Below are 22,576 nucleotides of genomic sequence, written 5' to 3' on the forward strand. Positions count from 1 at the left end.
CTGAGGCAGGAGAATGGCGTGAACCCGGGAGGCGGAGCTTGCAGTGAGCTGAGATCCGGCCACTGCACTCCAGCCTGGGCAACAGAGCGAGACTCCGTCTCAAAAAAACAAAACAAAACAAAACAAAACAAACAAACAAAAAAAAGAGTTAATGGCCAAAGACCCAAGAGGTTCTTGTTCAGTGAATTATAAAATGTCCTTAATTTCTGTGAGCCACAGTTTCTTTATCTATAAAATGAAACTGATACCTGTGTTACAGGTTGCCATGAAAATTGGGTGATGTAATACATGTGAAACTCTTAGCAAACATGATAGGCACACAGGAAGTCCTCAATACATGTTAGCTTCTATTAATAATACAAACATTTTTATTACTACCATATTTGGGAGACAGTGAGTTCCCCATTACAGGCAGTAATCACGCATAGGCTGGTAGGGAAGCTGCAGAGAGGACTCAAGCACTGAACATATAATTGGACCAAATGACCTTTAAGATACCTCCTTCCATTTTTCAGAATATGGGCCTCTTAAGAGAGCAAGAGCTTGGGAAAGGGAGAAAAAAGGCAAGCTGGGGAGAAAGAGAGAGAGACAAAAACTGCTTTCCTACAGGCACATTATTTCCAGAAATTTTTTCTTTTTAGGGCAAAGAACTAATCTCTTGATCCCTTGCTTGCCAAATCTTTAAGCCTCATTCAAGAATGGTGGGTCCACCACACAGGGACTAGAGTTACAGCAGTGGTGGCTGTGGCCTTACAGTGACCCTTCATCACTCACAAACAGAATCTGCCTGTGCTAGACGACTGCGTATTGGCGTAGAGACTAACAGTCATAATTCCTATTGCAAATGTGCAGTTAATCACGGCCCATGAAAGACAGGCATCTATCTCTATTCCTCCCCCAAACCCTAGGACATGACAGTAAAGGAATTTAAAAAGATAAACACTATGAAGACAACAAGAACAGAGGACACCACAGCAGGTAAGAGCCAGTTAACAACCTTCTGGGAGATGGAAAAAGGACAGAAGAGTCAGTAGCTAATTTGCAGAGCAGCAGAAGCTTAAGTGCCTGGAGACTGGGGAGCCGAGAAGGAGCTGCAGGTTCTGCAAAGGCTCAGGTAGGGAAGCACCAGGTCCCGCTGCAGGCAGGAGTACCAGGTGTAGCTGAACACTGACTGGTGACTTGTTTGAAAGTCCAATGGAGAATGGTTAGGACCTGGTGTTCCCTTCTCCTGCTCTGGAAGTCAAGCAACCACCCTGCTTCCCTTCACAGCAAAAGCCAGGAGGTTCAGTCTCAAGCACTGAGAGAACCCTGACGTCAGGACCCCAGGTGCTGCTAGCGGGAAGGTGGGCAACAGGCAGAATATGAGGGGATTAAAGTTAAAGCCAACCAATGGCACAATGAGCCCACTGGGACCTTCCCCAGTGTGACCTCGGGAATGCTGGCTGCCTGCCTCTCCCCCAGCAAGAGACGGGGGAGCCCTCTCTAGGGAAAGTGAGAAGCCTCCACGAAGAAAAGACTCCAAGTCCTAAGGTAGAGGTTCCCCCGCCCAGTGTAACTACCGAGCGCGCGGAGATAGAGGTTCCCTCCACTGTAACTACCGAGTGCCCTGAGGTAGAGGTTCCCCCGCCCACTGTAACTATGCTGAGGTAGAGATTCCCTCACTGTAACTACCGTGTACGCTGAGGTAGAGGTCCCTCCACTGTAACTACAGAGTATGCTAAGGTAGAGGTCCCCCCACTATAACTACCGAGTACCCTGAGGTAGAGGTTCCCCCACTGTAACTACAGAGTACGCTGAGGTGGAGGTTCTCCCGCCCACTGTAACTACAGAGTACGCTGAGGTGGAGGTTCTCCCGCCCACTGTAACTACCGAGGACCCTGCAGTGAAGCCCACCCACTGATTTGAGGAAAGCCCCTCACGTGAAACAGAATCCAACACAAACTGGACAAAGAAGCTCAGAGGAAACATTGAGGGAGTAGAGAGAGGCCTCAAAAAGCAAAAACCAAAACTGCCGCTTCAGAAAAGGAAGAGAAAGGAGAAAAGATGTATTAATAAAGAACACAGAAGAAATGCTTAAAAATAATTAACAGGAGAGAGGGAAGTTAACACTGGAAAAAAATCTCCCAGAAAGCAGGCCAGGTGCAGTGGCTGACGGCTGTAATCCTAGCACTTTGGGAGGCCGAGGCGGATGGTTCACCTGAGGGAGGGTGTTCAAGACCAGCCTGGCCAACATAGCAAAACCCTGTCTCTACTAAAAAGGCAAAAATCAGCTGGGTGAGGTGGTACATGCCTGTAGTCCCAGCTACTCGGGAGGCTGAGGCTGGAGAATCACTTGAACCTGGGAGGCAGAGGTTGCAGTGAGTTGACACCATGCCACTGCATTCCAGCCTGGGCGACAGAGCCAGACTCTGTCTCAAAAACAAAAAACAAACAAACAAAAACAACTCCCAGAAAGCAGACTAAAAAGGAGAGAAAAAACAGAAAAAATTAGGAAGTCAATTCACAGGGTCCAATGTCTGGCTAATAAAAATTCTAGAAAGCAAACAAAACAGGACAGAAAATTATTACATAAATAATACAAAAACATTTTCCAGAACTGAAGAGATCTTTTGATTTAAAGAGGCCACCAAGGCCAAGCGCCATGGCTCACACCTTTAACCCCAGCAGTTTGGGAGGCTGAGGCAGGCGGATCACCTGAACTCAGGAGTTTGAGACCAGCTTGGTCAATATGGTAAAAACCCCGTCTCTACTAAAAATACAAATATTAGCTGGGCGTGGTGGTGGGCGCCTGTAATCCCAGCTACTCGGGAGGCTGAGGCAGGAGAATCACTCGAACCCGGGAGGCAGTGGTTGCAGTGAGCCAAGATTGTGCCACTGCACTCCAGCCTGGGCGACAGAGCACGACTCCGTCTCAAAAAATAAAAATAAAATAAATAAAGAGCCCACCAAGTCAGAGCCAAATGAATGAACGGAGCAATCCTACCACATTATTATGCAGTGCATATCACACACCAGCCAAGCAGACCATCCATGTAAAGACTCACAAAAACCCTAAGGATATAGACCATTGTCCTTCAACATACTGGGGGGCAAAGGGTTAGTTCCAGGAGCCCCACATATACCAAAATCTGTGTGTACTCAAGTCCTCCAATTAGTGCAGAATCAGCTCATGAAAAGTTGGCCTTCTGCGTATGTGGGTTTCACATTCCATGAACACTGTATTTTTGATCTATATTTGATTTACAATAATCCACCTATTAAGTGGACCTGCACAGTTCAAAACCATATTGTTTCAGGGTCAAATGTACACATAAAAACTAAGCTAGCAAAAAAAAGGGAGGCAATTATTAACTTGTTTTTAGAAAACGAAAAATTGTACACAAAAGGGAATTAAAATCAGAGTAGACTACAGGGCTCACTGGGAAAAAGAATGACAACATCATCATAATGTAAACACCAAGTAATGAGTTAGCCAGATATGGTGATAGTGAAGGATGGAGAGGGGACGTGTGCAAATAGTGGGTGGGTAAGAGAGCTAAATCTTCCATAGGAAGAAGTCAACAGTTAACATGTGAAGTGAAGAAATTCAGAACTAAGAGCAAGCTGGGCACAGTGGCTCACACCTGTAATCCCAACACTTTGGGAGGCCAAGATGGGAGGATCGCTTAAGCCCAGGGGTTCAAGACTGGCATGGGCAACAAAGTGAGACCACGTCTCTACAAAAAATTTTAAAAAATCAGGCAGCATCGTGGCACACGCCTATGGTCCCAGCTACTCGGGATTGAGGTGGGAGGATTGCTTAAGTCCATGAGGTTGAGGCTGCAGTGAGCTGCGATAATGTCACTGCACTCCAGCTTGGGCAACAGAGCAAGACCCTGTCTCAAAAAATAATCATCATCATAACTAAAAGGATTGGCCGGGTGCGGTGGCTCACACCTGTAATCCAAGCACTTTGGGCTTTGGGAGGCCGAGGCAGGTGTATCATGAGGTCAGGAGGTCGCGATCATCCTGGCTAACATGGTGAAACCCTGTCTCTACTAAAAATACAAAAAAATTACACCGGGCGTGGTGGCGGCGCCTGTGGTCCCACCTGGAGCAAGGAGGGAGAAGTGATGGCAGTTCTTATGAAACAGAGCTTCCCGCCTTATTATATTTTTAGCTCCAAGAGGCAGGAGGGCCCAAAATTGCATTTAGAGGGAAGAGTACTGGGGAGTGATTAAGAGCTGTGGTTCTGGGGTCACAGTCCTGAGCTCTTACTCTGACCATATCACCTACAAGACAGTGTGATCAGGGCACAGCAGCATTAAGCTCTCAGAGCCTCCACTTCCTCATCTGAGGGTGGGGAGAGCAGCAGCGCCTCCTCACGGGGTATCGTGAAGACTGTAAGACGTTGTACGTAAAAGCCCTGAGAATGGTGCACAGCACACAGTGAGTGCTTGAATGTTACTGACTGACAGTCTCCTCTGAGTGGGCCTCTCAGGGAAGCGTCAGCATCTCCAAAGGAGGCATGAGGAGCGCTGGGTCTTTAGGCTGCTAAGAAACAGGGAACCCTCCTTCTGCGATCCATGCCAAGGCCAAAAAAAGGAAAGCGAAAGCTCCCAGCTCTGACAGCTCACAACGACTGCAGAGAGCCACCAGCGGTCAGCTCCTCCGTGCGCTGCGGCTGTCCTCTGTGTAATGTGCATGGTATTCATGGTCACCCAGCCTGCCTCCTCCCAGGGTCACCTCCAGCTCTGCCGCCCCATACGCTCTTCCCCACCAGGCTCTGAAGCATCGCTGCAGCAGCTGTATTACCCACTTGGCATTCGGCACACACTGCCATATCTGTCTCTGTGGATACGCCAAGACTTCAACTCAACCGTCAATTCAAGAGCACAGGCTGTTTTCTTCCGTATAGTGCCCACATATAGCCCAGCAGGATACCTTCCCCGCAGCAGACACTGACGTGTTCCCAGAACTACAGGACGGTGCTCTCAGGGAAGTGCCCAGCAAAACAGTCTCCTTAATCTTCATGCGTTTATCTAATTGAGAGCCTCCACTTACTTCATCCAGCTGTCTCTTCGTCTCTTCTTCCATCCTTCGAATGTCGTCCATGGTCAGGTCAACCCACTTATCGAGCCAACAGAACAGCTGCCTGTGGAAGTTTGTAAACAGACGCCTCTCTTGCTATGTAGAAAAGAGGGAACCACATTAGAACGCAGGAGGCGAAGGCCGCTGCCAGGCCCTTCCCCCCATGCACTCCACACAGATACCCACACTAGACTGGGGACGGGAGGAGGAGTGATGCCGGCTGGTTATCTGGGTCAGCCATGGGTCAATGACCTTTGCCTTCCTGTGTCTAACAGGTATGGCTTCACATAGGAGGGAGTCCCCAAGAAAGAAGGACGCCTACCTCACGCTAGGCCCTCTGCCCAAAGCACTAGCCAGACAGCAGCCCATGAACTCCTAGGCAAGCCAAGGGCCCCAAACAACTGCCACATTTCTTCCTGTCTCTGGTGTCTAATGCCAGATGGAAACTGGCCAGCGGCTATGAAATGTGGCGCAAGTGAGGCTCAAACACGTCGGAGGATTAAAAGGCTATAAAACTCCTTAGATTTGCCCAGCAGAGTAATTCAGGGCACTGGCCAATCTGGCTCACAGTACCTCTTGCCTTTTAGCTGCAAGAAAAGAAAGACTGAGTTTTATTTGTAGGTCAGTCATAGCAAGTCCCTTCCTGTGGCCTTCTTTGGCCTCGGTTTCCTTCCCTGTCACGTGTGGTGCCCCTGGAAGGACAGCATGAAACCGTAAGACACTTAAGTGCAAGGGAAAGTGCACATCTGGGAAGTCAAACTGTGAAGCTGTGCTCATGCTGGCAACCCTGCCATGAGGTCACATGGGCTGGGCCATACACCCCCCGCCGCACGCACGCGGTCACTGGGAAGGCCTCAGCCGAGCTACTTACCTTATGGATAAAGTTTTCCACTTTGTTCTGCAGGCCCCACCACTTGAACTTGACAGTCACCAGTTTGTACGCGCACATATATGGGCAGTCCTTCTGGTTTACAAGTTCTTGCTGCATGAGAAACATACCCATGGGTAGGCAAGTAACTACGGGCAGACCTCAGGCCGTCCCAGCTCACCCCAGCCATTCCCCTCCTCCGCAGGGGCGGCTCACCCGCACGCGGCCCAGCCCCCTGGCAGTGGGGTGTCAATGGTACCTTCCAGTTGGGGCCCAAGGGTCCTCGGCCTGTTTTGATAGATTTAAATTTTGCTGGGTCTTCCTCTGCCTTGTAATCCTGAGAGAAATTGTGGAAGTGGGGTCGGAGGGGAGTGGGAGGGGAGTGAGAGATGGGGAGAACAGATTTTTCATTAGCATTCACTTCATACCAGATCTTGATGCTGATGGCGCAAAGCAAATATGGGAAAATGTTACAAACAAGATGTAGAACTGTTGACATTAGCCTCGGAGAAGAGTTCTCTGTGATTTTCTCTGACAGGGTTTGTTTTCCATTTTGCCAGTGTGAAGGTCTCACCAGACTGTCTGAGCAGGCCCATATTTACAGTCTTGAAGACAGAGAATTTCAACCTGGGGTGAGCAGCCAAATCACCAGGGAAGACTTTTTTTTTTTTTTTTTTTGAGGCGGAGTCTGGCTCTGTCGCCCAGGCTGGAGTGCAGTGGCCGGATCTCAGCTCACTGCAAGCTCCGCCTCCTGGGTTTACGCCATTCTCCTGCCTCAGCCTCCGGAGTAGCTCGGACTATAGGCGCCCGCCACCTCGCCCAGCTACTTTTTTGTATTTTTTAGTAGAGACGAGGTTTCACCGTGTTAGCCAGGATGGTCTCGATCTCCTGACCTCGTGATCCACCCGTCTCGGCCTCCCAAAGTGCTGGGATTACAGGCTTGAGCCACCGCGCCCGGCCGGGAAGACTTTTAAAACGTAGATTTTTGAGTCACTCCAACTAGAACCCAGGGACTGAGAATATCTGCAGGTGAGGGTAGCACAGATCTGTTTTTTGTTTTTTTAAATCTTTGCAAGTGACTCTAAAACACAGCCAGCACTCAGAATAACCAGGTGTCCTTCCTTAACTCTTCCAGTGCCATCTCCTCTGGCTTGTTTTCACAAAGTCAGTACTGGAAATGTTCACTGTATGGAACCCATCTACTACTGCGGAGTCTCACTTCACGGATTTCTAATGCAGTCAATTTCCTGTGTTAATTAAACCACAACAAAAGTTCAAATTTCAGGGAAATACAAACTCATAGCATCTACTTAACAAAAATAACAAAGATAATAAATTTCTCTCTCTCATGAAGTATTTCCCAAAGCTGAGAAGGTTTTTTTTTTTTTTTTTTTTGAGACGGAGTCTCACTCTGTTGCCCAGGCTGGAGTGCAGTGGCGCGATCTCAGCTCACTGCAAGCTGTGCCTCCCGGGTTCATGCCATTCTCCTGCCTCAGCCTCCTGAGTAGCTGGGATTATAGGTGCCCGCCACCATGCCAGGCTAATTTTTGTATTTTTATTAGAGACGGGGTTTCACCGTGTTGGCCAGGCTGGTCTTGAACTCCTGACCTCAGATGATCGGTCACCTTGGCTTCCCAAAGTGCCGGAACTACAGGCGTGAGCCACCGTGCCCGGCCCCAAAATATCTTAAGTGCAGAGTGACCACAGGAAAGACGTATCACACCCCTGGGATACCAAGAGCAAACACACATTCGAGTTAAATTCCTGTCTTTTAATCCCAACAGGGCCTCTGCCGAGTAAGAATGGTAATGAATGAGGAGGAATCTAACCCCCTCGTTCCATGAGCAAACGCTTCCTGGGTGCAAAACAGTGAGCAAGCAAGACCTGATCCCTCTTCTGACCAAGGTCATGGTCCAGCAGTGGACTGTCCTAACACACACTGCTGCAATGTGTGTTACTCTGAAAAGCCACCACCAACTGCTTGAGGGCAGAGGACCTGTCTTTCCATACATTGTGCATCCCTCACCTGGAACCCAGAGATCCAGACAATATTCCACAACACAGTAGGCAGGAAATAAATTTTGTTTTTTAAATTACTGAGTTGGAAAAATAAGTTTGAGAACTGGTGCTCTGATTTTTCAGGCTAAGCATCATTTTAGCGGGGCAAAATACTCTAGCTACAGCACCTACGAAGTCTAGTAATTATTTTCAGAGGCCAAACAAGGCACATAAATTTGGGCCACTGATTATCTGGTGGTATCCCCAACTCAAGACAAGAAGACTCCTAATACTCACTTTTAAAAATAAAACAAACAATACACATCAGAATTTCCTTTTGTGCCAAGTTGGGTATGGTTTCCCGGTTTCTCTAACATTGAGAAGTCATTTCTGCATCTCAAAGGCCACCCACATCTTTCAACAGCTCCTACCTTGGTAAGCACCTGGCTTCGATCTGCAATGTCTATATATATGGCTTCCACATGTTTCCACGTCTCAGGCTCCAGCTTATGCACCTGCGGGAACAAGTGGGTCACCACTATGCAGTTTTTGTCAGCTATAAAATACCCTTTAGGGAGAATGGACACTTAGAAACTGCCATTCCCATAGCCACAGATGTAAGATTCCTACTGGTAAGTAATTATATAATTACATACAAAATTATCCAAAGAAATGGGAGAATGGATTTTTTTTTTTTTTTTTAAGAGACGGGGTCTCATCATATTTCTCAGGCAGTGGCTATTCACAGGAGTGATCACAGCACACGCCGGCATGAACTTCTGGGCCCGAGTGATCCTCCTGCCTCAGCCTCATGCCTGGGCCAGAGTGATCCTCCTGTCTCTGTCTGCTGAGGAACTGGGACTGCAGGCACGCAGCACTGCACCCAGCTGGATGTTTTGTTTGTTTGTCTGAGATGGAGTCTTGTTGCGACGCCCAGGCTGGAGTGCAGTGGTGCGATCTCGGCTCACTGCAACCTCTGCCTCCTGGGCTCAAGCGATTCTCCTACCTCAGTCTCCCAAGTAGCTGGGATTACAGGCGTGTGCCACCACACCTGGCTAATTTTTGTATTTTTAGTAGACATGGGGTTTCACCATACTGGCCAGGCTGGTCTCAAACTCCTGACCTCAAGTGTCCCGCCCGCCTCGGCCTCCCGTCCCCTGCCAGCCCTTGCTGGACTTTAAGTAGACTTGACTGAGAACGAATGCTCTGACTGTTCAGGCTAAACGCCACTTCTGCAGGTCCAAATGCTTTCCGGTGTTTACAGCGCCCATACCATATCAACATGCTCCCCGCTGTACAGACTGCAGACCCTTCCAGAGATGGTGCCTGTTTAGCAACATGCTGATAATTTGGATCAGGCTGTACACGCACATAATACGAAATTATGACACAAATTCAAAATGGACAAAAGGATACAATAGAGAGTAACCAGAGTAATTCTTCCTCTTGCTTGTCCCCCGCCCTCACTCTAGTAACAGCCACCTCTAAGAGATCCTACATGCAAACATCCATGTGCGTGGACTTTCCTTTGAATATGAAGGGCGGCATGTATACACACTGTTTCATCACTTCCATTCTTAACTAACCAGTAAACCTGAAGACTGCTCCCTACTGGTTTTTTCATGGCTGCAAGGATGTCACTATTTGGCTGCACCACCATTCATTTAACGTTGTCCTACTAACGGGCTCTTACGTTGTTTTTTGTTTTTGAAGACAGGGTGTCTGTCGCTCTGTTGCCCAGGCTGGAGTGCAGTGGTGCAGTCACAGCTCACTGCGGCCTTTACTTTCTGGCCTCAAATGGTCCTCCAGCCTCGGCCTCCAGAGTAGCTGGGACCACAGGCACATACCACCATGCCCAGCTAATTTTTTTTTTTTTTGGTAGAGACAGAGTCTTGTTATGTTGCCCAGTACGGTCTTACATTGTTTTAAATCTTTGGCTACACAAAGAAGACTGCAATGAGTCTCCTTGTACATATGTTATTTCACACGTGTGAAAATAACTATCTGATCAACTCCCAGGCATGGAAATGCTAAAGGACAGGTGTATTTTTACATCTGGGGAGTTACTGCAAACTGTACTCTATAGAAAACTGTAATTTTGGTCTTTTAAAAATACAGCTCCCGTGTGCCAGAAAGTGCACCAATCCAAGCAGCACGAGAAGGCCCCATAAAAAGTTCTGGAGGCCGGGCGCGGTGGCTCAAGCCTGTAATCCCAGCACTTTGGGAGGCCGAGGCGGGCGGATCACAAGGTCAGGAGATCGAGACCATCCTGGCTATCACGGTGAAACCCCGTCTCTACTAAAAAATACAAGAAACTAGCCGGGCGAGGTGGCGGTCGCCTGTAGTCCCAGCTACTCGGGAGGCTGAGGCAGGAGAATGGCGTAAACCTGGGAGGTGGAGCTTGCAGTGAGCTGAGATCCGGCCACTGCACTCCAGCCTGGGCGGCAGAGCGAGACTCCGTCTCAAAAAAAAAAAAAAAAAAAAATTCTGGAGATTACATTTTGCAAATGAGAGACACAGCAATCCCATGCTGGTAAGACAGGTCTAGGCAGAGGCCACTGCCTTCCTGGCCAGGCACAAGAGGACCAGAGAGAGGACCCCATGGGAGCGATGGAGAAGTTACAAGGCAGAGACTCGAGACGTCACCCTGGGGCTCTTGGGAACTACTACTCACGTTCTCCAGCGTGCCAAGATCTGGTTTGTGCCAGGTTTCAATTTTAATCAGAAAGTCTTCTTTCATGTACTCATTCTGGAAGAAGGAAAAAAAAAAATACATGAAAGTCACAGGTTCACAGTTGAGAGTAACCACCTCCCATTACTGGAGATGGGCATTAATGGATCACAGGCAGCTGGGAGATTCCAGCCTCTGCCTTCCAGTAACAGCTAACATGACTGGGAGCCCACGACACACTAGGCATGCATGATTCCCACATTCCCAGGCATTCAATCTGCACCCCAGCCTGAGAGCTCTGTGGAATTGCCCTCATTTTACAGATGAGGAAAGTGAAGTTCAAAGAGGTTAGGTGACTAACCAAAGTCACAGAGATCGGGCTGGGTATGGTGGCTCACACCTGTAATCTCAGCACTTTGGGAGGCCAAGGCGGGTGGATCATTTGAGGTCACGAGATCAAGACCAGTCTGGCCAACATGGTAAAACCCGTCTCTACTAAAAATTCAAAAATTATCCACGCGTGGTGGTGGGTGCCTGTAATCCCAGCTACTCAGGAGGCTGAGGCAGGAGAATCGCCTGAACCCAGGAGGCAGAGGTTGCAGGGAGCCGAGATTGCACCACTGCATTCCAGCCTAGGTAATAGCAAGACTCTGTTTCAAAAGAAAAAAAAAACAAAGTCACAAAGATCATGACAGAGTTCGGCCTCAAAACAGGTTTGTCTGACCTCAAAAATCCATGCATTTAGCCACTCTAGCATACTTCAGTGTGCCAAGTGCTGATGGGTAGTAAGTCGTGTGGAAAGGGCACAGGAAGACTTCCTAACCCATCAAAGATACTGACCACGGCCCCCTTCCCTCCAACTAGCCTGTGGCTGAGACCTTCAGTTCTCCTCTCAGTAACTCAACCCTTCAAGCTAATTATTGCCTCCCTCCCTTCCTGCTTCTTAAAAATTGGAACTTCTCAAAGGAGACACACATTAACCCATTAACTCCTCAGCAGGCACCAGTTTCCCAGAGACAGCCAGTGTTTACCGGCAGGGACAAGGCACTCAGATGGGTGTGCTGAATAGTGGGGGTGGGCAATGACAGAGGGGATGGCTGTGGAACAAAACCCCGCTGACTTCACGATTTTGCCAAGGGTCAGCGCTCACTGGGGTCAGTAAGATGCACAGACGGGAAAGGGATGTCGGTCAGGTCAGCTGAATGGAGATCTCTCCACAACCTTGAAAAGGTGTGACCTGGGGAGGGACGGCCTCGAGCCACTGTGTACAAGTCAGACTCACAGCCAGGATGCACCTGATGGAGCCACAGGCCAATGCAGCTTAAAGCAGGTCATCATGCCAGTTAACAGGTTCCTTGTTAGTCCACTGACAGGACTGAGCCTCAGCAACTCCAAACATCAGCCAAGGGAAAGAATACCCGAGACCACCAGTGCAGTTACGTTTCCTCTCTCCTGCTCTCACACATCCTCTACAGTTCCAACCCCTCGCCAGTACTTACTGTGATAACTGCTCCCAGGCAAGGACATGGAAAGAAGAGAGAAAAAGATTAATGAGGATGAAGGAACATCTGCCCCCGCCACGAGGAGGATGAATGGCGAGTTCTTCACTCCCTGTGGCTTATTCCACAGTCACCTCCAAGCCCCGGGGAGTCAGAAATACCTTGACGCACCAACCCACAAATTTCACTCAGACAAATGTCCCAAAACACCAAATAGGGAATTTAATTAAAGCGACGCCACCATGGGCTTCCTGGGATTCTTCTCGGCAGGGCACTGACAGGGACCGGCTCTGACCAGGGGAGGTGCTGCAACCCATCACTCTCGCATCAGAGTATTCCCAGGCGCCTCCCACCTCCACCCCAGCCTCTACCTCCCGGGGCCCAGAGCGGGGGTCTTGGGGCCAGGCACTGTCTCTGCCTCCTGCACCGTTCCTCTCGCTGTAATCGAACCTCCCAGGCACTGCACTCCTGCTCATTGTAATGGGAACCCCTTAGAAGGATGGCTCAATTATTTATCAGAGAAAATGACTGCAGCTCTCATGTCACTGGGGAGTGGACTAGCTGCTCCTGAGACCGCCCGGTTCACTCTGCACCCACTGAATTTAGGAGCTATGTCCGTTTCTGCGGGCTGCCCACTGCCATGTTTGTAGAGGATGCGGGGCTAACAAACTCCGTAAGTGAAATGAAGGTTACCCCTGAGCACAAAATGAGGCAAAGTTGACATATAAAGAATAAGAGCCATCAAGTACAGAAATAACCCAAAAGACTGTAATTTCCCCAACCCAACGAAAGACACTTAGAAGGAAGTACCAGATTAAGATCACAACCGAAAGGCCTCCACTGAGGTAACCGCCTGTGAGCAGCTTCAAGAAAACCACGTTAGAACAAGAAAAGGAAATGACGGGTACAGTATCTCGTCGGCAGAAACTCTGCTGTGCCCTGGTGGGCCCGGGAGCCCCAGCCTGTGCATGTGGCATCTCTGGCAGCGCCATCCCTGGAGTGGGGGCAGCAGTGCCAGGCTGGCCTGGTCTGATGACACCAGCCATTAAACTTCTCCAGCTAAGCACCTCTTCTGAATCCATCTGCTCTAAGAAAGCCTCTCCTAGTTCGGCCTCTCCGAGATGTGCTCATCAACAGACCCAAGAATCTGCTCACTCAGCCAAGTGGACGTTCTTCGCCACACACTGGCGTTCTGATTGTAATCTGGTTTTTCACGTAGAAGAATCCACAAGGAAAGAATATGCCCTGATCACCAAATGGGATGCCTGGTTTCGGCAGTCATTCTGCATTTTAGTGTCACTTCACAGGTGGGCGCTGGGGTTTCTATACGTTTGTCTTTGTGAGACCCTGAGAGACACATCCACTCAGTTCCGACAAGCTGGCTTTTTCCGAAACCATGAGGGTGAGAGCCCTTGCTCACCTTTTCATGCCAGCTTCGGTGACCAAACAATCCTCCCCAAACCTTCTCCAGCCCTCCCAGGCCCTCAAACACCTCTGCATTCCAGTATTCCCTGTTGTGCAAACTGTAACCCAAGGTACACAGAAAAGCCGCAGGAAACCTTTTGCAGTGGGAGAGCAGGAATTTCCAAATAAGACTAATAAGGCATTTTAAAAGCATGGCAGGACCACGTGCAGTGGCTCACGCCTGTAATCCCAGCACTTTGGGAGGCCGAAGCGGGCAGATCACCTGAGGTCGGGAGATCGAGACCAGGCTGGCCAACATAGTGAAACCCCGTCTCTACTAAAAATACAAAAATTAGCAGGGCGTGGTGGCACATGCCTGTAATCTCAGCTACTCAGGAGACTGAGGCAGGAGAATTGCTTAAACCCAGGAGGCAGAGGTTGCAGGGAGCTGAGATCGCACCGCTGTACTCCAACGTGGGTGAGGTGACAGAGCAAGACTCTGTCTCAAAAAATAAAAAAGTTTAAAATAAATAAATAAAAGCATGGCTTAGCGATACTGCATCCAGCCGAGGGCTATGGTTCCAGGAAGGGATGGAAGGAGAAACAAACTTTCTCTTCCTTTTCCCACTTTCATTCATTCACAGACCAACTCCTATCTTACCCCCTCCTCACTTCCAACCCATCAGCTTCAACGGAAAAAGACAGAGGGAAACAAGCTAAGAACAGCAAGAGCTGATCGTTACCAGGGCGTCCCAATCTGTCTGCATTCCAGTCAGAGTGAGGAAGAGCCTTCCAGAAGCCATGGGGCATTTTACTTCATGCTCCTTCATCTATCTTCCTTCAGACTTGGATCTACTGAGGCCAAGCGAAGATGTCTGAACTAATAACCTCTCTCCCATCAGCCCCCAGAGGGAACTGGAAAGTAGCCTTCCTTGCCTATTTTTACCTCTTAAAAGAGCAAGTGTCTAACTAAACAGATATAAGATCCAACATATCCATTCTGTGTGAAGGTGTATCCTGAACAGGAGGGCAGTACCCACTGAGGAAACCAACCTTCCTTCCCCTACTCCCTGTCTCCATGAAATAGTTAGAAATGATATTTTTCCAGAGGAGCTCCAGTGGCGCAATCGGTAAGCGCAGGGTACTGATACAGAAATTATGTTTTTCTTTTTCTTTTGGCCAAGGATCAATATGTGAACTAACATTTAATGTGCAGAAAAATGCCCATGTCAGCTGCAACACTCTCCCCAGAATGACACAGAGAACAGGGGCATCTCTCAGTTGGCACAAGCTGTGTACCCAGAACCCTGCCCCAGGCAGGGAGATGTCCACGCTATCCGTTTGCCTCGTTTATGCCAAGTTGGCTGAGGTTCTTACAACGCATGCTCACTGCGACTCTCTTAGACATCAAGAAAATCCACCTTTGGCCCTAGAACAGACACACCCAGCCACACTGCATACTGTCTTTTTTTTTTTTTTTTAGACAGAGTTTTGCTCTTGTTGCCCAAGCCGGTGTGGAACGGCACGATCTCGGCTCGCTGTAACCTCTGCCTCCCGGGTTCAAGTGATTCTCCTGCCTCAGACTCTCGAGTAGCTGGGATTACAGGCACACACCACCATGCCCAGATAATTTCTATATTTTTAGTAGAAACGGGGTTTCACCAGGTTAGCCAGGCCGGTCTTGAACTCCTGACCTCAAGTGATCTGCCCACCTCAGCCTTCCAAAGTGCTAGGATTACAGACGTGAGCCACCGCACCTAGCCCTGTCTTTTAAGAACATGTGTGCATGCCTCATTTCCAAGAATCTAACTTCCGCCCCAGTGCTTAGGGAGTGGGGAGGGCTGCATTTCAGCTACAGCAAGAAAACTCTAAGGGTTACACATCCCAGACGCCACCAATGACCACGCATCTCCTGATACAAGGTCCTTAAACCTGTGTGGGGCCACCGAGGGTTGGAAAGAGCAATGACCCCGTGTTCTGGATTGCAGTCATTCCCAAAGTCCACAGGATGAGGGTGACATGCAGCACGTTAGGGTCACAGATCATCAGACTGCAGGGAGTGCCAGGTGCCAACAAAAAAAGCAAGTGAAGGACGACAGGTCAGCAGAGGCTGCAGGGAGGACACCGCAGCCCAACACTGTCTGTACCACACATGGAGGCTGGCGGGGGGAGAGGTCACCCACCTCACAGACAAGTGCCAGGGGACCTCTTAGGACTCCCCAGGGTTATGAATCAGTACCAGCCTAAGCTGCCTCCCGGGTTCAAGTGATTCTCCTGCCTCAGACTCCCGAGTAGTCTGAGTCTGTTGAGGCCTAAGCCCTCCCAATAGGTCTAGTCCTAGATGGCCCTGGAAAGCTAGGAATCTTGGAAAGCTAAGAATCTGAATCACCCAAATAAATCCAAGAATGTCTGGACTAGAATAGAAAGTTCTCTGTGGAGGTTCAAATCTTTCCTTTCCAGAAACTCTATGCGGGAGACTGGCCAAGATTAAGAAAATAATTCCACCCTATCCTCAACTACAGAACATGCTGTTTCAGCAGAAGCCACAGTTCATTCATTATGATGGAATACTATGCAGTTATTACAAATAAAAAATATATAAAAAAAACAACAAACACCAGACACCTTAGTGACGGGGAAAATATTCTCTATTGACCGAAGAAAAATGAGAAACTTAGGCCAGGCACGGTGGCTCATGCCTGTGATGCCACACTTTGGGAGGCCAAGGTGGGAGGATCGCTTGAGCCCAGGAATTTGAGACCAGCCTGGGCAACATGGTGAGACCCCATCTCTACAAACAAACAAACAAACTAGCCGGACATGATGGTACACGCCTATAGTCCCAGCTATTTGGGAGGCTGAGGCAGAAGGATCACTTAAGCCTGGGAGGTTAAGGCTGCAGTGAGCTGTGGTTGTCTCACTCAACAGAGTGAGACAAAAAAAGCAATTAAAAAATTAGTAATCATATTAGTAATCCCAGCACTTTGGAAAGCTGAGGCGGGTGGATCACTTGAAGTCAGGAGTTCGAGACCAGCCTGGCCAACATGGTGAAAACCCATCTCTACTAAAAATACAAAAATTAGCTGGGCGTGGTGGCGGGCGCCTGTAATCCCAGCTACTTGTATGGCTGAGGCACGAGAATCGCTTGAACCCGGGAGGCGGAAGAGGCTGCAGTGAGCTGAGATTGTTCCATTGCTCTTCAGCCTGGGTGACAGAGCCAGGCTCCACCTCAAAAAAAAAAAAAAATTAGTAATGATCTAAAATTTGTCTAGAAAATGTGTCTGGGTCGGGCGCAGTGGCTCACATCTGTAATCCCAGCACTTTGGGAGGGCAAGGTGGGCGGATCACCTGAGGTCAGGAGTTCAAGACCAGCCTAGGCTCCATCTCTACTAAAATACAAAAAAATTAGCCAGGTGTGGTGGCGGGCGCCTGTAATCCCAGCTACTTGGGAGGCTGAGGCAGCAGAAATGCTTGAACCCAGGAGCCAGAGGTTGCAGTGAGCCGAGATCGCGCCACTGCACTCCAGCCTGGGCAACAGAGTGAGACTCCATCTCCAAAAAAATGAACAAATCAATAAAAACAAAAATGACTAGAAAAATATACTAAAATCGTATCATGAATAACAACAATCAAAATTATTACCGCATCCCCAGGTGAGAGATTGGCTGTATGCTCTCAGGCCATGACTGCTGCCTCCCACCCGGCTGTCCGCCACGGTGTGCTGGACACAGCACTGCTACCCACCATCCGCCGGAAGCGGCCCCAGCCTGACCCTTTCGCTGACCTCATCTGGAACACGCAGGTGGGACACAGAGCGCTGCTGCTCCCCCGCCCGGCCCACGTGGCCACGTCTGCACTCACCGGTTCTGCAATAAGGGTAGGCATTCCAGGCTTTCTCGTGTATATTCAGGGCTCCCTCTGGGGCCAGCATTCGAACAAACGTGGGTACTTTGCTACAGTGGGGAAAAAAAGGATTATAAATAGAGATGGAAGAGAGAAAGGAGACAAGAGGCTTTTCAGATCCAGCTTCCCCATGGGGAGCTGACAAGCAAGTTTCCATGAGATGAGCAGGTTACTGCTAGGAGTGAGAAGTTACCCGTCAGAGCCTGACACCCCACCTTGGCTGGTTCCTAACACGTACCCACAACGTGCCCCACCAGCCACCAGAAGCAGAACCGCACAGCAGACCCCAGGCTACCTGCTGTGGCTTATCACCCATTCCATCAGCACTACACATTTTTCCAGAGGTCGCTGGGCCCAGGGCATTATACTACAAGGTGCGAGAAAAACATACAAAGGAGAGATGCCTCCAAGCATGAACCAGTCTGGGTTTACCAGCCAGGGTGACTGGCTGACTAACTTGGGTATAGGATCCAGGATTATCTGATCTGCTTTCATCAGCTCTGAGAGGCCAGGAGGGCCTCAGACCCATTTGTCTCTTAGGACAAAATATTTTCTTCCACGCAATTCTTTTTTTTTCTTCTTCTTCTTTTTTTTTTTTTTGTTTGATAGAGAGTCCCCTTCTGTCGCCCAGTCTAGGGGTGCAGTGGCGCGATCTTGGCTCACTGCAAGCTCTGCCTCCCGGGTTCAAGCGATTCTCCTGCCTCAGCCTCCTGAGTTGCTGGGATTATAGGCACGTGCCACTATGCCCAGCTAATTTCTGTATTTTTAGTTGAGACAGGGTTTCACCATGTTGGCCAGGCTGGTCTTGAACTCCTGACCTTGTGATCTACCCACTTCAGCCTCCCAACATGTTGGGATTACAGGCGTGAGCCACCACGCCCGGCCATCCTTGGTTTCTAATGTATAATCTATCCAGTCTTTGGCAAGCTCTCGCAACCTCATTAGCTTTAGTGCCTCAGGCCTAAGACAGAGTGAACTAGAGCAAACAGCTAACCTGAGCACTTGGGGCGACCTCTGTGATTCACGAACTCACTGCCATCCCAATTCAGGCCAGTATTTCTAGGTCCAGGCATGGGGACACACAGAGAAACAAACAGATGTGACTCCCACCCTCAAGGAGTTTCTGGTCTACTGGGGCGTGTAACTAGACAAGGCCAAGCACAACACGGTAAGTTCATGCCATAATGGGGTGGGCACAGGGCCCTGGGCGGCGGAGGGCTGTGAGAACACAAGGGGGGACACGCAGTGCACCAGGCAGGCTCTGCAGGGAAAGTCAGGATGAACCAATGCATGGAACAGAGAGTGGGGCTAAGCTAAGAGACAGAAGGGGGTGGGCTGGGAAAAGCTGGAGAAAAGAGGGAGAAGTTTCGAGTAACCTGTGCAGGTACAAGGTGGGGAGTTCAAGGAGACACTTGAAGCTGGATCCTAAAAGAATTTTGTTTTCTTTGAGACAGGGTTTCACTCTGTCGCCCAGGCTGGAGTGTGATGGTGTGACCATGGCTCACTGGCAGCCTTGACTTCCTGGGCTCAGGTAGCTGGGACTACAGGTGCACACCACTATGCCTGGCTCATTTTTGTATTTTCTGGTAGAGACAGGGTCTTGCGATGTTGCCCAGGCTGGCTAAAAGGTCCTGTAAGTTATGTCAGAGAGCACGGACTTCATCGCGAAGGCAAAGGGAAGCCGTCGGTAGTTGTGGCGCTTGGAGTGACAGACCATCCAGACTGAACACTTGAAGCAGTGCAGAGAACTGGAAGGCAGGGAGACTCAGTAGAAGCTGCTATACTAATCCAGGCAAGAGAAGGCAAGGAAGGGACATGTTCGAGACACTAAGGAGATGGAGTCAGCAGGACTTGATGTGATATGAAGGACGAGTACGTGTGTGTGTGTGTGTGTGTATGTGTGTGTGTGTGTGGTGGGGGGGCGGGCTCTGTTTTCTGATTTGGGCAGCCAGATGGCTGATACAGTCAAGTTTCTCTTGTCACCATGGGAAGAGGTAGTGGCGGCAGTCACTGCTGGCCTTTTCTTTCTTTTTTTTTTTAGAAGACAGGCAGGATTTCACTCTGTGGCCCAGGCTGGAGTGCAGTGGTGTGACCATGGCTCACTGCGGCCTTGACCTCCTGGGCTCAGGTGATCCTCCCACCTCAGCCTCCTGAGTAGATGGGATTACAGGCACCTGCCACCACACCTGGCTCATTTTGTTTATTTTTTTGTAGAGACGGGGTCTCGCTATGTTGCCCAGGCTGGTCTCAAACTCCTGAACTCAAATGATCTGCCCACCTTGGCCTCACAAAGTGCTGGGATTACAGGTGTGAGTCCCCGAAGCGCCCAGCCAGGTCCCACCTTTTATATGTAGAGACCTTGTCTCTGTCACTTTGGTTGGACCAACCTAGTCTTGAGGGAACAACTGGTCCCTTCTACCTAAAATACCAATTCACCATCTCTTTTCAAAACCCTCTTTAAGAAATACAAATACCAGAGGAGGAGCAATAGGAGACATGGAGAAAAAGTGTGCTGGCAAGGAGACTGAGTGATGGCGAGGTTCTTCCCCGCTGCACAGCGCTGCTCTCCTCACACGCCAGCACTGAGGTCCTGGACCCTCTGGAGAGGAGACTGGGTGATGGCGAGGTTCCTCCCCGCTGCACAGCGCTGCTCTCCTCGCACCCCGGCACTGAGGTCCTCTGGCGTTAGTACTCTGACACCATCAAAGTGACAGACCACAGTGAACTGGGGCTTTTACCAAATGAAAGTCAACTGATTTCAGTTCAGTTCCGAGACTAGAAATTAAGATCCAGGTTTCAGTTTCACAGCAGTGTGGGTGGACTTAATGTCACTGAACTGGATACTTAAAAATGGTCACAATGGTGAATTTTATGTTATGTGTACTTTATCACAATTTTTAAAAAGACTCAGGTTTACCTTTTCCAGTTCTGAATAGCTGCTAAAACTAGCTTGGTTTGACTTCCATTCAAGCTGATGTATGACTAATATCATCAATGCCCTTTGGGTCTGCTCACAGTTTACTGAGGTATTACTCTTTTGGTTAGGGATTCAGCAAATGTGTGTAGTTTGATATGGATTCCAGTACACAAATCAGTTCAAGCTTCATTTAAAAATACTAAGGCCTTTGATCCAAAGAGAGGTACCAAAATTTCTCTGGTAACCGATTTCACAGTGTCAGAATTTAAAATCCTACCGGCCCAGCAACTCTAGGAATTCAGTTTTAGGAACATTTGCTAAAGATCTGCGTATACAAGGATAGCAGAAGATTTACACAGAAGGAGTTTTACTGGATTATGTAGGCATCTGGAAACGACTGACATACGCAGCAGGAGAGGAGGGTTAGACAACCTGCAGCACATCTGTACCCCACGACACTGTGAACCCTACGTGGACTTCAGACACTGAGGCAGGCAGAACAGGCTGAGTAACATGGTAAGTAACCATGATAAGTAAGCAGCCATGATAAGTAACCAAAGAAAATAGTCTATTCCCATCTATATAAATGTGAGTGTAACATTTATATAGTCAGCATATAACTGTTAACATTAGTTGTTAAGCTATAACAATTAGTATAAGCCCATCTACATAAAACAATACAGGAAATAACACTCATTTACACCCACACCCACGCGAAAGCAGCGTCCAGCCCGCCGCGCTGCGTACCTCTGCAGGTGGTAGATCTTGTGTGTGTACTGGCCTTTCTCGCCGTCCTTCTCATAGGGCTCATTCACCAGGACCTCCACGCCTTCGCCGCCACCCGTTTCATTTTTACTGGCCTCAGCCACAGAATACAGCTGCCCTACTTGATACTAAAGGAACAGAGACAGATGTTATTCTCAACACAGACTCTTCTCAATGGTTACACATAATCCAGCTGCCAGTAAGTGTCTAATTGGATCACCCTGGGGTCTCCTCATGCAGGAGCTCACTCTGGAGTTTCCCATCAGGCCTTGCCCAAATCCACCCAAAGCAACAGAGTGCTGCTCCATGGCCCCTCCTGACCCATCAGACATGTTTATTTCATCCTTCTCATTTTCACATCATCCATCAGGGTTTATTTTTATTTTTATTTATTTTTTTGGTAGAGACAGGGTCTTGCTATGTTGCTCAGGCTGCTCTCAAACTCCTGGTCTCAAGCCATCCTCCCACTTTGGCCTCCCAAAATGCTGACATTGTAAGCAGGAGCCACTGTTCCCAGCCAATCCGTGAGGATTTAAAGAGGCAGGTGAATCTACTTAACCTCACACCACCATGCAGAAAACAGATTACAGAGTCCAAAGGAGCTTTTGTGCTGAACCTACTTCTGGTATTAAGACCCCGGAAGATCTGGGTTGGTTGCTAGAAATCACTTGATCTCACTCATTTAAATAGATCCTAAGATATGATTTCTTGTCAAAGAAAGGTGCTCAGCGCTCTGTGAAATCCACAACCTCGATGGTAAAACTGGCTCATCTACTTGCTTCTTCTCCAGTGTTAGGCCTCTCCTCACCCCCCAAGTAGCTCTTTCAGGCAGTGAAACCTCTTGACACTTTCCAGATTCCTGGTGGGGCCGAAGCAAATATTCCTCCTTCCCACATTAGATATTACAGATTCCTGCCCCACAGTCTGCGCCAGCTGGGTACACCCTCTGTGTTGGCACTTACTACACGGCAAAAGCCTAGTTTTCCTTTATTTGGGTCACATGCCACCTTATCAAGTCACCAGTCAACATGATTGGCCTCCTCTGACCCTGTCAGGATGGCTGTGTTAGGGCCAAGGACCCAGGCAGTGCCCGGACTCAGTCCTTCTGCCCTCTTCTCTGAAAAGCCGTCCAGAGGAGGAAACAAGGTGAAAAGAAAATGAACAGCAACATTTGACGCAGGAAGTTATATCTACACCAACACATGTGTCTTTCCTACCACAGCCTGTGCCTATCAGGCGTGACAGCTTAGGGAGTGTGAGACAAAGGGAAAAAGCTACGGGATGACCCCACATGCTGTGGGGGTGCAGGGAAGACAAAGGGTTTCCTCAAGCTCTACACCCTCTCCCCCAACTCCTGGTACCCCTGGTGGGGAAGGCCACGGTGTTTCTCTCTCTCTTTTTTTTGTTTAGACAGAGTCTTGCTCTGTCGCCAGGCTGGAGTGCAGTGGTGCGATCTCGGCTCATGGCAACCTCCACCTCCT

General features: G+C 49.1%; 1 protein-coding gene across 2 annotated transcripts in view; it reads right to left on the minus strand.

Moving 5' to 3' along the window:
- Positions 1-22,576, minus strand: part of PITPNA (phosphatidylinositol transfer protein, alpha) — a 38,462-nt gene that overhangs the window by 10,283 nt on the left and 5,603 nt on the right. For both annotated transcript variants that reach the window (XM_011955924.1, XM_011955929.1), the window contains exons 3-10: positions 21,078-21,223; positions 17,372-17,463; positions 12,107-12,114; positions 10,611-10,685; positions 8,368-8,451; positions 6,198-6,275; positions 5,942-6,052; positions 5,044-5,166 (exon numbers count right to left, since the gene is read on the minus strand). In XM_011955924.1, the coding sequence (XP_011811314.1) occupies positions 5,044-5,166; positions 5,942-6,052; positions 6,198-6,275; positions 8,368-8,451; positions 10,611-10,685; positions 12,107-12,114; positions 17,372-17,463; positions 21,078-21,223 (717 nt within the window). The remainder of the gene's footprint in view (positions 1-5,043; positions 5,167-5,941; positions 6,053-6,197; positions 6,276-8,367; positions 8,452-10,610; positions 10,686-12,106; positions 12,115-17,371; positions 17,464-21,077; positions 21,224-22,576) is intronic.

This window comes from Colobus angolensis, unplaced genomic scaffold, assembly GCF_000951035.1.
Source record: "Colobus angolensis palliatus isolate OR3802 unplaced genomic scaffold, Cang.pa_1.0 Scaffold110, whole genome shotgun sequence".
Classification (NCBI taxonomy): Eukaryota; Metazoa; Chordata; class Mammalia; order Primates; family Cercopithecidae; genus Colobus; species Colobus angolensis.